Below are 14,813 nucleotides of genomic sequence, written 5' to 3' on the forward strand. Positions count from 1 at the left end.
CTGTGTGGCCCAAATGGTATGTGGTGCCCCCCTCCGCTAGGCTGTGCATACAAGTGACCAATAGACTGCTGTTGACACATCTGTCTTGTGTTGGGTGTTGTGTGTTTGGCCATCTCCATAACCCAAAGGAGGGAATTTCTCCAACCCCAACATGGTGCATAGGAGATTAAAACAAAGGCCAGAGCGTCCCAGGAAGGAATGCAAATTGTGACAACATAATCTCCTGATATTATGCGTGTATGAAATGACCTCACTGAAGGGGGTGGAGGGAAAAGGTGCTTACCTAAGGAAATGGTGGAGTCCAGACTAGGACTTGGAAATGAAGGGAGTCTATACGACTAAAGACAAAAGGAACTGCACACAAGCACTGGACTCAAGTTGATACAGTTGTTATCCACAGGGGTAAGGTTAACAATTCTGATACTTCCATAAATATATATGCTACTCCAGCTGAGCAATTAAGTAAATGGATGTTAAGTAATGGAAGCTAGGTTCTCACTGTTAGAGCAGGAATTTATAGGTAAGCAAAGGGAAGAAGATAGGATAACCTATGCAGTAACGAATTAGAGTTGGTTGTATGAAATCATGGTTAGCTTATTACGGAGAGGGGCAGTTCTACATATAGAATTATTTAGAGATATGGGTATATTTATTGGTTAGTATATACACATATATTTCCTTGCTCTGTCAGCTGAGAGGTTCTAGAAGCAATGACACACCACACACCAAACCTTGTGTTCTAATACCACTTTCCAAAAAAGGTAATCAGGACACCTTGGAGAAATGGCTGATCCTAGCACTGGGGCAGGAAATATACAAGATGAGCCTGCAGCATCTTGTAGTGCCAGAAAGTAAGAAAGTAGTAAACAAAAAAAGCAATAAAGGCTACATTGATGGAGGTATGTCAAAAGGACACAGGAGCCAACTGAAAAAGCACCCACTGACCAAAGCTGGAACAATTTGAGCAATAAAATGAAGGAGTATTGGATTATAACCCAGTTATTAAATAAATATTCATGAGTCTACACTGCTATAAATAAATTATTGAATAAATGAGTGAATGAATGAATGAATGAATGGGAGACAAGAGGGAAATCTCCTGCGGAGAATTCCAAATAATTTATGTAGATAGCATACCGTGAAGGAGTGGAAGCATAACTCTCCAACCCTTAAATGTGGGATGTGGTTAGTGATTTCCTTCCAAAGAATACAGAAAGGAGTACAGTATGGAAAGGAGGGAAAAGAGAGTAACTCTAGAGAAACCTGACAAATACAACCTTTGGCAGGTAATTAAAGTCAACATCAACAATGATGAACAAATCATGTGGATAGTATGAACACTTGATATACTGTGATTAAAATGGACCATTGTCTTTGTTCTTCCTCCCAAACCCATAACACCAGTCTAGCCATAAGGAAAACACCAAATTCCACAAATTCTACAAAATGTCTGACTAATACACCTCAATAATGTCAAGGTCATCAAAACCCGGAATACCTGAGAAAACCAGAAATACTTGTCACGGCCAAGAGAAGCCGAAGCGGACATGATAATTAAATGTAATGTGGTATTCTGGATTTTGGAACAGAAAAAGAGCATTAGGTAAAAATTAAGGAAATTGTGGACTTAAGTTAATGATAACATATCAGCATTGGTTCATTAATTGTTACAAATGTAAGGTGTTGGTAATAGTAGAAACTCACTGTGGAGTTTATGAAAACTCTGTACTATCTTTACATATTTTCTGTAATGTTAAAGCTGTTCTAAAAAATAAAGTCTACTAGGGCACCTGGCTGGCTCAGTCAGTTCAGCATCTGACTCTTGATTTGGGCTCAGGTCATGATCCCAGAGCCATAGGATCAAACCCCACAGCTCCACGCTGGCCATGGGCCTACTTAACATTTCTCTCCCTCTGCCCCTCTCCCTGTCTCACATGCATGTGCACTCTCTCTCGCAAATAAATATATAAGTAAATAAATAAATAAAATCACTAGAGGCACGTGACTGGCTCAGTCAGAGGAGTGTAGAGCTCTTCATTTCAGGGTACTGAGTTTGAGCCCCACATTGGGTGTAGAGATTACTTAAATAAACTTAAACAATTTTTTGTTTAAAAACTACTCATGTCTCTGGAGGCAAGGAAAATAAAAGCAAAAATGAACTACTGGGACCTCATCAAGGTAAAAACTTCTGCACACCAAAGGAAACAATCAACAAAACTAAAAGGCAACCAACAGAATGGGAGAAGATATTTGCAAATGACATATTGGATAAAGGGTTAGTATCCAAAATCTATAAAGAACTTGTCAAAGTCAACGCCCAAAAAAAAATTATTTAGTGAAGAAATGGGCAGAAGACATGAATACTTTTCCAAAGAAGACATCCAGATGGCTAACAGACACATGAAAAGATGCTCCACATCACTCATCATCAGGGAAATACAAATCAAAAACGACAATGAGATACCATCTCACACCTGTCAGAATGGTTAAAATTAACAACTCAGGAAACAACAGATGTTGGTAAGGATGCAGAGAAAAGGGAACACTCCTGCACTGTTTGTGGGAATGCAAACTGGTGCAGCCACTCTGGAAAATAGTATGGAGGTTCTTCAAAAAATTAAAAATAGAACTACCCTATGACCCAGCAATTGTACTATTTGGAATTTATCCAAAGGATACAGGAGTGCTGATTCAAAGGGGCACATGTACCCCAATGTTTATAGCAGTGCTATCAACAATAGCCAAACTATGGAAAGAACTCAAATGTCCATCGATGGATGAATGGATAAAGAAGATGTGGTATATATATATATATATATATATATATATATATATGCGCAATGGAATATTACTTGGCAATCAAAAAGAAAGAAATCTTGCTATTTGCAACAATGTGGATGGAACTAGAGTGTATTATGCTATGCAAAATAAATCAGAGAAAGACAAGTATCACATGATTTCACTCATGTGGAATTTAAGAAACATACCAGATGAACATAGGGGAAGGGAAGGAAAAATAAGATAAAAGCAGAGGGAAGCAAACCATAAGAGACTCTTAAATACAGAGAACAAACTGAGGGCTGCTGGAGGGGAGATGGGGGGGGGAGGGGCTAAATGGATGATGGGCATTAAGGAGGGCACTTGTTGGGATGAGCCCTGGGTCTTATATGTAAGTGGTGAATCACTGGATTCTACTCCTGAAGCCAAGACTACACTGTATGTCAACTAACCTGAATTTAAATAAATAAATTAAAAAAAAAATAAGATTCTATCAACCACATTTTATAGCTTAAAAAAAAATCTAAAAAAAGCATCTGGGGAGCCTAAAGAGTAATATTTCCCTGAAAGTAAAGAATAAATAACCGAAGAATAAGGCACACAGGGGAAATATGTGTTATGACATATGACAAATATGACAAGCCCAGGTATGAGGTTAGAACGCTAAAGTGCACACCTTTAGTAACTATCTTTGTTAGAGGCAGGCTGTAAATCTGGACAAGCAGAAGTGAAGAGGCTTTGTATGTCTGCTTCTTATCGCATCCCTTACGTTCTTACACTACATCTGCACTGAGGACAGGTTGGTAGCACAAGATTAGAGGGATCTAAGCTGGGCAGCTGCACAGGACTCAGTCTGTAAGGGATACTGCACATCTCTGGGGTGCCAAGACATCACTCAAACTTTTGTCTATCTGAGTGCTTCTTGGAAAGGGATGGTGAAAAAGAACTACTTTGATAAATTACTTGGGGTGGGAGAAGACCCCCACCCTACAGAATGTGTGCTCGGTCGGTCTGTTGACTGCTAAGAAGTGAGGGTCTGGGAACGGCAGTGTCTTTGCTCCCTGGAACATTGTTCCAGCAATCTTCTATTTTGTACCCTTCCACTTAGGTGAATGTTCAACAAAAAAAATTTTTTTTAAGATTTTATTATTTTTTTAAGTAATCTCTACATCCATCATGGGGCTGGAGCTCACAATTCCAAGATCAAGAGTGGCACGCTTTTCTGACTGAGCCAGCTAGGTGCCCCAATGTCAAATATATTTTTAAAGAATATCGTTTTGAGGGGAACCAAATGAGTAGTCTGAATGGAGAGCCAAATTGTTAGCCCATTCAAGATATCCAAGTGTTTATCAGCTCCTTGTATTAGCAAATTGAGTAAAAACAAGTCTAATAGTGACCAAAAACAGGACAGTCCAATTATCTCTTTCTCTCTCCCTAATATTCCCAAGGATATTATTTCCCTTAACTGATAAGAATAGGGCAACAAAGTTTGGAGTTACATTTTTTGGTGAATGAATGCACTTTATGCTGCTGATCATGAATAGATCCACACGCCTGGTACTCAAGAGAATCAACTTGGAGGTGGGCAGGGCTGATGTTTTCTCATTAATAGTAAGTAATCCAACAAGGATCAACCAACCACCTGTACATAGAGATGGGCCAAGTGAGTCCTTGCAAAGAGTACCAAGATTTTCCCTAGAAAACTGTTCTGGGCCTTTATCTACAAGGGTAACTGAAGCTTAAAATTTCTCATGAGAGAGACATTTTTGCCTAAAAAGTTTCTAACTAGGAGTTAGGAATCATCTACCCTACATAAACGGGATAATTATCCACAAACTAATTTTAATCACTGTAACTTCTTGGGAGCTTCTAATATAAATTGACTGCTCTTCTTTCTGTCTCTCCCATAGGCTTATATTGCTTCTGGAGCCTTGTAATTATCCATATTCTATCTTAGTAAGTCTTCTGTCCTTAGATCTCTTAATTCTACAAACTGGGGAGATCTCTGTCATACTCATTGCCCTACTTCATCTGCCATTTGTTTAGTGATGACACCCCATCTATATCTCTAGACTGACCTTTCTTTGCAGTAATAGGCGTACATTACCAGTATCACCCTGGATATCTTTACCTGAATGTCTTTGGATGCCCTAATGTTACAAATAGAATTGTAACATCCCAGTCCCCTAATAATCCCTCCAGAAGCCTAGGAGGTAACTAAGATTCCTTCCTTATCCTCTCTGTCCACACCAATCTCTCTGTACATTGCTCATTTCATGTCTACATGTGTCTGGAGTTTTCCCCTTTTCATAATAGTGCCTATCTCATCACTTCTTCACCAGATAATCACCAATTCTACTGTTTTATCACCACTTTGGTATTGCTCTTTTCCAATCCATCCTCCACACTGAATTCAGACTTTACAATTTTTTTCTAACAGTTAAAGTTTTCGACTCTGTAATGTATGCATAAGGTTCAAAAACAAAAAGTTGAGAAGGGTACAGAGGGAAAAGGGTGCCCCTTACACCTGACTTCTTGGTCACCCTCCTACCAAAGGTACAGATAGCCATCAATTTCTTTGGTAAAGAAAGTAATTCTAAAATGCATCTACTTCACATCTTCTGTGCCTCATCATAATGTCCAAATTGAGAAGTGCAAATGAGGTCTTTCAGGATTTACTCCTGTTTCTCTTTTGTTTCTTCTAGTAAGTCCCTCTGTACATGTCGATTTCATCCCCTGTAACTACTTTGTTCTTCTCCAAAAGCCTAAGGCTTCTTTCCGTCTGTGATTTTACTTATGCTCTTCCCCCTACCTGGGATCCCCATGCTCCCCCACACAACGCCACCCTTCTTTGAGTGTAGTGCAATATCCCTTACTATTCCCCTAACTATATTCAGGCTGAAGCCTTTGTGAACCTGCAAAGATAAAGGTTATGTATGCCTTCCCTTGATGAAACTCTTTTGAAAGGACCATATACAGGGGCACCTGGCTGGCTCAGTTGGTGGAGCATGCGACTCTCGATCTTGGGGTTGTGAGTTTAAGCTCTATGTTGGGTGTAGAGATTACTTAAAAATAAAATCTTTGGGGTGCCTGGGTGGCTCAGTTGGTTAAATGACTGACTCTTGATTTCAGCTCAGGTCACAATCTCACAGCCAAGAGACAGAGCCCTGCGTCAGGCTCTGTGTTGAGGGTGGGGCCTGCTTAAGATTCTCTTTCTCCCTCTCTCCCTCTGCTCCTTCCCCGTTTGCGTGTGCACATACACGCTCTCTCTCAAAATAACCCCAAAAAAACCTTTTTAAAAAAGAAATATATGTATGTGTTTTTATTATAGCACCTATCACATTGCCTTGTTGAAGGCAGTACAGTGTTCCTTTGTTTTTTGAGTCCTCAGAGTTTAGCAAACTAATACCTAGTTGTTATTGAATATTAGTTACAGTATAAGTACAAGTAAACTAAGGACATATTAGGCTGCATTAATAGAAGTGTGGTCTTAGAATTTTTATTTCTGGCTATCATATTCACTTTTTAATTTTTAATTTTAATTAATTTTAATGTTTGTTTGTTTGCTTATTTGTTTATTTTGAGAGAAAGAGAGAGCGTGCGCAGGGGAGGGGCAAGAGAGAGGGAGACATAAGACTCTGAAGCAGGATCCAGGTTCTGGGCCGGCAGCACAGAGCCTGATGTGGGGCTTGAACCCACGAACCGTGAGATCATGACCTAAGCCGAAGTCAGACGCTTAACTGACTGAGCCACCCAGGCCCCCCCCTGGCCACCATATTTAGAGAAAGAGATTGAAGAAGTGTAATATCCACCTGACAGTGTATGGTTTACTAACACTGTGATGGCCTTAAGAAAAGACCAAGAGAATGCACAGCTCCCTTAGACTCTCCAAAGTGCCAAAAAGGAAGCAGTCGACAATTACTTAGCTTCCTTATACCAGCGGTTCTCCACCGTGGTGTTGGGTCATTGTGGTGTGTCTTCATCAGTGCCGAGATGTATGCAACTTGTTTGTACTAATAAAAGCTGAAGTACTGAAATCGGAAAACAATTTACTTTTCCCTCCCTCTTAAACTAGTGCGGAATCAAGGTTGCTCCTGTAAAGTCACTCCTGTCCACTTATATTCCAATATACTCTGCTGACAATAGGGGCAGAGTTACAACTGATGGGTTTGGAAACTGGGGGTGAGCCACAGTTTGCCTTATCTTCACTTCTACCCTGTGACAATGTTGATTGAGCATGTGAATATTTTCTGTCTTGGGTGGGAGAAATATAGAGAACTGTTACCCTAGACTATGAGCTCAAGGGTAGGGGCCACGGATTTTCATTTTGTATTTATCCACCGTGTGGCAGTGCTTGAAGAAAGAAAGGAGGAGGGTTTGTGGATGGATCAATGGGAGAATCAAAGGAAGAGAGGGTGGAAGAAAAGGTGACAAAAAACTTTTTAAAAGGAATGAAGGAAAGAGAAAAACCAAAGGATTAAAGGAGACTTATTATTTACTTTCTTAGAAACTTAACTGAATTCAGTGTTTAACTCAACATAAGGAAAGAAAAAAAAAACAAAAAAACAACAACCCAGCAATAAAAGCTGCTTAAACAGAGACTATGGGAGACCAAATAAGGCGACCTCTAAGTTCCTATTCGATTCTTTGATCTAAGATGTTAGGTTTTTTTTCCCCAACAATGCTTTTGAGTAAACAGTGGCATTTAATGAATATTTATTAAATAAAATTATAATCTAAAACATTATAGCAGAAACAAACTGATTTTTCTGTTAAAAAAAAGTTTGTATTACTTTTTAAATTGGGTTTTCATAGTTTTGTGGAGATTGACAATTGGTTTGCAAAATTCAGCTTCAGTTTGCTCCCTTGTAAGATCCTCTGTGGCTTAACCACAAAGGGCTGAGGTACTTTGTGATTTTTTTCTTTTAGGTTAAAAGAAATAACAGAATTTTGCTAGGCTGAATTCTAGACATGATGCAAATTTAAAGTAATTTAAGATGATATTTCAGGGTAGGGGATTAAAGTTTTTTGGTGTGTGTGTGTGTGTGTGTGTTTTCCCTGAGAGAATCCAGCAAACTATTTCTGCTTTGTAAAGATCCAAAATGTCTGAGCTGCAGAAACTCACAAGGCAAACAAGTAAAGGTGAAGAAACCAGACAGCAAAAATTACAACTGTGACCACTGCCCACCCCACAAATATGTCATAGTCAAAGACTTCTTCTTAAGTTTCTGGTCCTTCAGAATATGTACTGTCCATAAAAATTTATCCAGGGCTAGTTGTTAACTGTTCTGTTTATCTGATCTAAGCTTAAGCTTTTGCTTCTTCTGCGGTGCCTCGGTTGGAACAAAGCCGTGCTTAATGCATGTTACTTTGATTTCATAAATAGCATATAAAAATCTGAGGAACCGGGTAGCTTTGGTTAGGAAGAAAAAGGATAACATTTTTAGTCTTACTTTTTTATATTATTTTCTTGAAGAGCTCAACTCTTTGCCCACTGACACTGGCCCAAATGCTATGACTCTGCAAAATTGAGATATCTTGTTTTTTTAGACATTTGATTTTGCCCGTGTCAGCAGAATACAACTGAGTAGTGAACTGGCTTAACAATTTTAATATGAATAAGCATACTTTCTCTACTTCCTCTGTGATATGGCACGATCACGTCTGTATAGATAATAGAGTAAATTTTACTCATTGCAGGTACAATGCATATTTGTCGACTGATCTGGTTGATGCAACTGTAAGCCTTTTTTCAGTTCAGAGTCTACATTTTACCGACACCCGAAAAATATTAATTCCTATGTCTGTAACATCCCATTCCTGAGCAAACACACATTCACAATATTCGCAACCTAATCCCTTCCAACAGAGCTTGCTTTGGGGAAGGAAATTTCAGAAAAAGCATCCAGAAGGAGGAAAGACCAACAACGCTACTTGAGCTGTCGAGGTGCCCAGTAACAACTTACTGGTTTAAAGTAACAACAACAACAACAACAAAGAGCAAGGGGAGGTGGGTGGAGAAACGGGAAACTCCATCAAAGATGCAACTGACAACTCCCAGCGGCTTTTAGATTCCATCCGAACAGGAAAAATGAAAAGGTTAGAAAGCAGTGGCAGGGCGGTGTCCCCTGCCATGTTTCAATTCACGCTGCGCTAGTAACGAGCCACGCAACTGCTTCACCAGGGCGGGCTTCCTCAGCGCCCAACTCTCCCCTCGGAATCACGAGGAGATCGGTCCCCCTGCCCAGGAGGAACGACCGGGGGAGACCGCTGCCGGCAAAACTCCGCCGCGGAGCCGAGGGGCTGCCGCCCGCCCCTGCAGCTCAGGAGGCCCTCGCCCGCGCGCAGGTGGGCGGGCGCCCCAGGCCCAAACGAAGCCGCGCGAGGCAGGGGGTCCCGGCGGCCCTCGCAGCGACCCCCGCCCGCCCCGCCAGGGGGAGCGTCTGTGCCCGACGGCCGGCGGCGGGGACCCGGCGGGCGGCGCTGGGCGGCGGCCCCGCGGCGCGGCTGCCCTCCCGCGTCCCCACCCCCCGCCCCGCCCGCCCCCGGCGCGGCCCTGCCCGCCCCCTCCGCCCCCTCCCGCGGCGCCATGCGCAGACTCAGTTCCTGGAGAAAGATGGCGACAGCCGAGAAGCAGAAACACGACGGGCGGGTGAAGATCGGCCACTACATCCTGGGGGACACGCTGGGGGTCGGCACCTTCGGCAAAGTGAAGGGTGAGGACCCCCGCGGCAAGGGCGGGCCCCGGCCCGCGATCCGGGCCACTTCCGCCTTCCTCGCCTCTTCATCCTCCCCCCGCCCCGGCGTTCCTCCTCTGCCGGGCTCGGCAGCCCCCGTCCGGGCTCCAGCGGGAGCGGAGCCCGCGGCCCCGCCGCGGGACTGTGGCGCGACCCTCCCCGGCGGGGTGGGGGTGGGGAGGGGACCGGTCGCCATGGCGACGGCGCCGCGGCCGGAGGGGCTCGCCCGTGCGAGGGGCGGGGATGCGGAGGTGCGAACTTTCCCAGGTGGGGCAGTCTGGCGCTGGGTGCAGGCGCCGGGGTCTCGGCGCCGAGCCCGGGCGAGAGGGCCTCCTGTTCGCTGGGGCTGTGCTCCCCGGGCTCAGGGCCGGCCCATCGTTTCCCCGGGAGTCCTCGGTATTGTCCGTATTTCCGTCCTCTTTAGGAGGTTCTCGACTTACCTGCCCCGGCTGATTCTCAAGTGTGAAATGTGTCGTTCCCCGCCTTCCTCCGCCCCCTCCCAGCTAAGCTTGCTTTGGGCTTAGCTTACGGAATTCAAAAAAGAGGGCCATCTCGTCCGGAAGGATGACTAATTTTTTTCGAAGCAGTTAATGAATATAAACTGGTCCTGTATTTGCGATGCATGGTTTATGTTTTGAATGCAGACTCCGTGCCTTTAGTGTTTCTGATTTATCAGTTTTGCAGTCTCTGTGTGCCAAACCTGGTAGGTAGTGCAGATGTTGCCTGCAGATAGTATTTATTAGCTCATTAATGTAGTTCGTTTCCATTTATTTGCACAGGATATTTTTAACAACTTAGTGCACATCATTTGAACTTTTTTAAGGAAAGTGGAATCTCTTATCCTTGTGTTTCAGCACAATATTCTGGAAATAACAAACTTGATCTCCAACCCACCAATTCTGGCACAAAAAGTGTTTTGTTTTGTTTTTTCTTTTTAAGTTTATTTATCTATTTTGAGGGGCAGAGAGAGAGAGAGAGAGACGGGGAGAGAGAATCCCAAGCCGGCTCCACGCTGTCAGTACAGAGCCACGTGCTCCATGCAAACCTGACATCGTGACCTGAGGTGGAATCAAGAGTGAGTCCCTTAACTGATGGAGCCACCCAGGTGCCCATGGCACAAAAAGTTTAATTGCAAACCTTGTGAGACATAAGTTTTTTTTTTCTTTAAAATATTTGACTTTGTTATTAGGGAGGTAGAGGAAGAAAGCATGGAACTGATGAATATAATTCATGCATTGGCTTTGGATAGATAATAACCTGTGACTTGCATATACTGAGCTCTTGGTAAATATTTGAGTTGAAAGAAAAAAAAAGTTGTGAAAGTCTGTGCAGTGAATTAACTAACTGAGCCTTGCTTTACCGGAGCTAAAATAAACATTTTCTGATTTTATCTAGGGATGGAAGAGGAGAACCCTTCCTTCTCTTGCCCTTTCTGAGTCATAGAACTGGAAAATTGCTGTATAGCCCACAGGGAAGCAACTGCCTAAGTCTTCTTACGAAAATCAGCAAGGCCAACAATGTAAGAAAGTAAGAAGCAAATGCCAGAATAGGGTAACAACAGCCATCAGGGTGGGTCTGTATTAGGCCAGTAAGATGTCTCTGTGCCCTTGAAGTTACTTATTTTGGGCTATGCTGTTTCTTTACTTGTTAGCAATCGCAAACTGCTTTTCCTTTTCAAGTATTTGTAAGACATGGTCATTAATGCCCCAAAATAGTCTTGATACCCTCACTCCTCCCAGGACTCTGCTTGGATTAGGATGCTCATCATTCTAATGTAGAACTGTGCAACGTCAGTTCTCATTTTCTTATTTGCTAGATGGCTTTTGGCATGGCAGATAGGAGAGCAAGAGGAAAATGTTCATGTTCTGGATTTGATCTGTGATGTGGCTGTAACATGAATCCCTCCAGTGAGTGCTGTTCTTTATCCTTCACTCTCTCACATGTGCCTGTCTTGAAGTACAAAATACTGTCCAAGTCAGCCTCTCCAAATGGACTAATATTGGCCAAATGTAGAAAGGCCAGTATTAGTCAAACAATCACATGTCTCATAGATAGGGTTAAATTTGTTCATAAATATATAAGTTGATATTAGTCAAAATCTTCAACCAGTGCTTTTTTCTTTTTTTTTTTTTTTTAAGAGAGAGAGTGGGCATAAATGAGTGATGGGCAGAGAAAGGAGGGGAGAGAGAGAGAGAGAGAGAGAGAGAGAGAGAGAAAGAGAAAAGAGAAGCAGGACTCATCCGAAGTGGGCCTGTGATTTTTTTTTTTTACCCAAAGCGGGGCACCTGAAGCAGGGCTCAAGCTCACGCATTGCAGGACTCGAACTCGCGAACCATAAGATCACGATGATCTGAGCTGATGTCAGATGCTTAACTGACTGAGCCACTCTCTTTCTGTGTTCTCTCTCCAAAGCAAGGAAACCTCAGCCTACCTCTCATGAGTCTCATTGGCTCATACAGTCCCTGGGGTCGGGGATGCCAGGTGCTTGTGTTCCTAAGTAGGTACCAGCAAGGGAGATAGCATTACTCTTGGGAGGACCGTGGCCCACTGTTAGATATGTGTGTGTGTGTGTGTGTGTGGTGGGGGCATCTTCTTATCTTCTTCTGAAGTACTTATTGGGAGACAGAATAAATACTTTACACAGAAATGGGTATTAATTGTTAGGAGAAAGAAAAGGGGGCCTAGATGCTCACGGAGCAGGCAGAAATAACCTATGACAGTGGCGATGTTGGCAACTTTCACTAGCCTTAATTTGACAAGAATTTTTATGACTGCTACAATTAGCCATATATTTCAATGGAGTTAATTCAGAGTATATGCAGCTTTTAAAATTAGTTATACACTTTGGTAAATTTAACATAGAAAAGGAATCTAATAGAAGATGTGATACTGATACGCAGAAAAATTCCTGATATGATATTTCATGCTTAGAGGGACTGTGAATTTGCAGTGATTATTTTGTTTCTTATTACAGTCTAAAAAAGTCCTTTGGTAACTTAATGCCAGCATTTTGAGGGGAAGGTTTAAACAGACAACTCGGGTTGGTTTGGGATTACGCTTGAATTATCTTTTTTATTTCCAAGTTCTCTTTTTTTCTTTCTTTTTCCTGGTTGTCAAGGTGTTAGTCTCCATTCCCGCACAGAGTCCACTCACTTTTCCCCAGGTACAACCATTATAAAAGCACAGATGAGCACAGTCATGTTATTGTTGCAGTAAATTAAAATGGCACTTTCTGTTAAGTTTTCCAAGAGAAGAGAAGATGGTCTTTTTAGTGGTGTAGGTGGTCTCTAGCAAATGAGTTGTTTATACATATAATCTATTAATTAAGTTGGTATTTTTCTACATAAAACTGCAGTTTCAGGTAAATAGGCCACTGTTCACTTTGTGAATGAATCACAGTAGAAGTTATTTAAAAATTTAAGGAGGGTGTGTCTGCTGTAACTCTTAATCTTGGGGTCATGAGTTTAAGGCCCTACATTGGTATGGAGCTTACTAAAAAAAAAATCTTTAAGGACAAAGAATATATATATATATATATATATATATATATATATATATATATACACACACACACACACACACACACACACCAGCATCGGTAGATCTCAAGTTTATAAGGGTAGGCCACAAAAAACAAAGAAGTAGAAGAACATGTACAGTCATGCTGTTTATATAATTTTTTTAAATTCTTTTTTGGGGGGTATTTGTTTATTTTTGAGAGAGAGAGAGCACGAGCAGAGGAGGGGCAGAGAGGGAGACACAGAATCCGAAGCAGGCTCCAGGCTCCTAGCTGTCAGCACAGAGCCTGACTTGGGGCTTGAACCCACGAACTGTGAGATCATGACCTGAGCCTAAGTTGGATGCTCTACCGACTGAGCCACTCAGGCTCCCCATATAAATTTTAAAGTCATGCAAAAACACTCAGACATTCCTAATGTGAGTAAATTGGTACAGTGTTTATTAAAGTTAACCCACCAATTCAACTTCTAGGAATTTATCTTATAGATACACTCCTGTGTGAAATAATGAGTTATTCATTGATATATTGTTTATAGATACAAGAGGTTGAAAGTAACTTTTCTAATAGGATAGTAGTTAAATTATGGTTAGCTGTGCAGTGATACATCCTGCAAACGTTAAAAACAAAAGCAGGAGACTTTATATAATTTCGGGAACAATTTCTAAGGTGTATTTTTAGGGGGAGAAATACGGCTAGTCAAACAAATGTGTATAGTATACCTACCATTTGTGTATAAAAAAACAGGAGCCAAAAGGTATTTAAGTGTAACTACTTGCATATGTGTGGGGTGTTCCTTTAAAGATACACGTAAAACAGTTACATTAGTTGGTCAGTTACATTATATTAGATACACATAAAACAGCTACATTAGGTAGCAGGGGGACATTTCACTGTATATCCTTTTGTAGTGTTTAATGGTCTGGTGCAGGTATTACGTTTTGAAAAGAATGTATAAAATTTGTAGAAATAAACATAGGGAAAACATTGTTAAAATATTGTTTATGTGTTCCTGTATGTGGAGCAGACAAACATTCAAGGTAGTGGTTACCTCTGGGAAGGGGGAGAGGAGCAAGGGATCTAGGAGGAGGCGTTCAGAGCTTCTCCTGCATTTGCATTTTTGCAGTGTTGTGTTGGCCGACTGGTGGTGGGTGGCACATGGTGGACATCTGGTTTGCCGTTTGGGATGCTTGAAGTGTTTTGTTAAGAAAACCTACCTTTCTCACATTTCCACCTTTTAAAACTCACTCCTCTCTAGGATTATTTCCCTTCTGCTTTAAGATACGAGATTTTCTGACTCTTAGAATTTTAGAGTTGGTAGCTAATCGTTGACGAATCTGCTGTTCGTGTGAGGGAGATGTGAATTCTGGGAGCCTACAAGCCTTCCATGGCAGAAATACCCGTTTCCATTTTGTTCAAAAACGGTATCTTAGCACTACTGGAAAGCAGTGACAGTCTCAAGAGCAAATTTTGAGCTTTGGGAGGGGGGTGTGGTTGACTTGATGCCTATTTTGCCGACAATAGGGTCCGCTTGTTACTGTTGACTGACTGTGTAGCAGCAGTTAATTTGGCTGCAACTGAGTTTAGTCAATGCAGAATCTTTTGCTTAGTTTTGAGAAAGCAGTTCAGAGTTTGATACCGTGCCAAACCTTTTTCCCAGTTCTGCAGAGATAGATGGTAGAATACGTAGGTCTTAAGACTCGGAGTCAGAAGACCTATCCCAACTTGATCATATAATAGCTTTACTTCATCGAATTACATAATCGCTCAGAGCCTCCTAA

At 41.9% G+C, this 14,813-nt stretch overlaps 1 protein-coding gene across 9 annotated transcripts in view; it reads left to right on the top strand.

The window, feature by feature from the left end:
• Window positions 1–259: 259 nt before the first annotated feature.
• Window positions 260–14,813, top strand: part of PRKAA1 (protein kinase AMP-activated catalytic subunit alpha 1) — a 45,690-nt gene continuing 31,136 nt past the window's right edge. For 3 of the 9 annotated variants that reach the window (XM_042995934.1, XM_042995943.1, XM_042996006.1), the window contains exon 1: window positions 9,331–9,494. In XM_042995934.1, coding sequence (XP_042851868.1) covers window positions 9,368–9,494 — 127 coding nt within the window. In that variant the 5' untranslated portion in view covers window positions 9,331–9,367. Of the gene's footprint in view, window positions 403–9,330; window positions 9,495–10,910; window positions 11,043–11,331; window positions 11,423–14,813 lie in introns of those variants that run through there. The other 6 variants (XM_042995975.1, XM_042995997.1, XM_042995964.1 and 3 more) reach the window with 5 other exon arrangements.

This window comes from Panthera tigris, chromosome A1 (genome assembly GCF_018350195.1).
Source record: "Panthera tigris isolate Pti1 chromosome A1, P.tigris_Pti1_mat1.1, whole genome shotgun sequence".
Taxonomy (NCBI): Eukaryota; Metazoa; Chordata; class Mammalia; order Carnivora; family Felidae; genus Panthera; species Panthera tigris.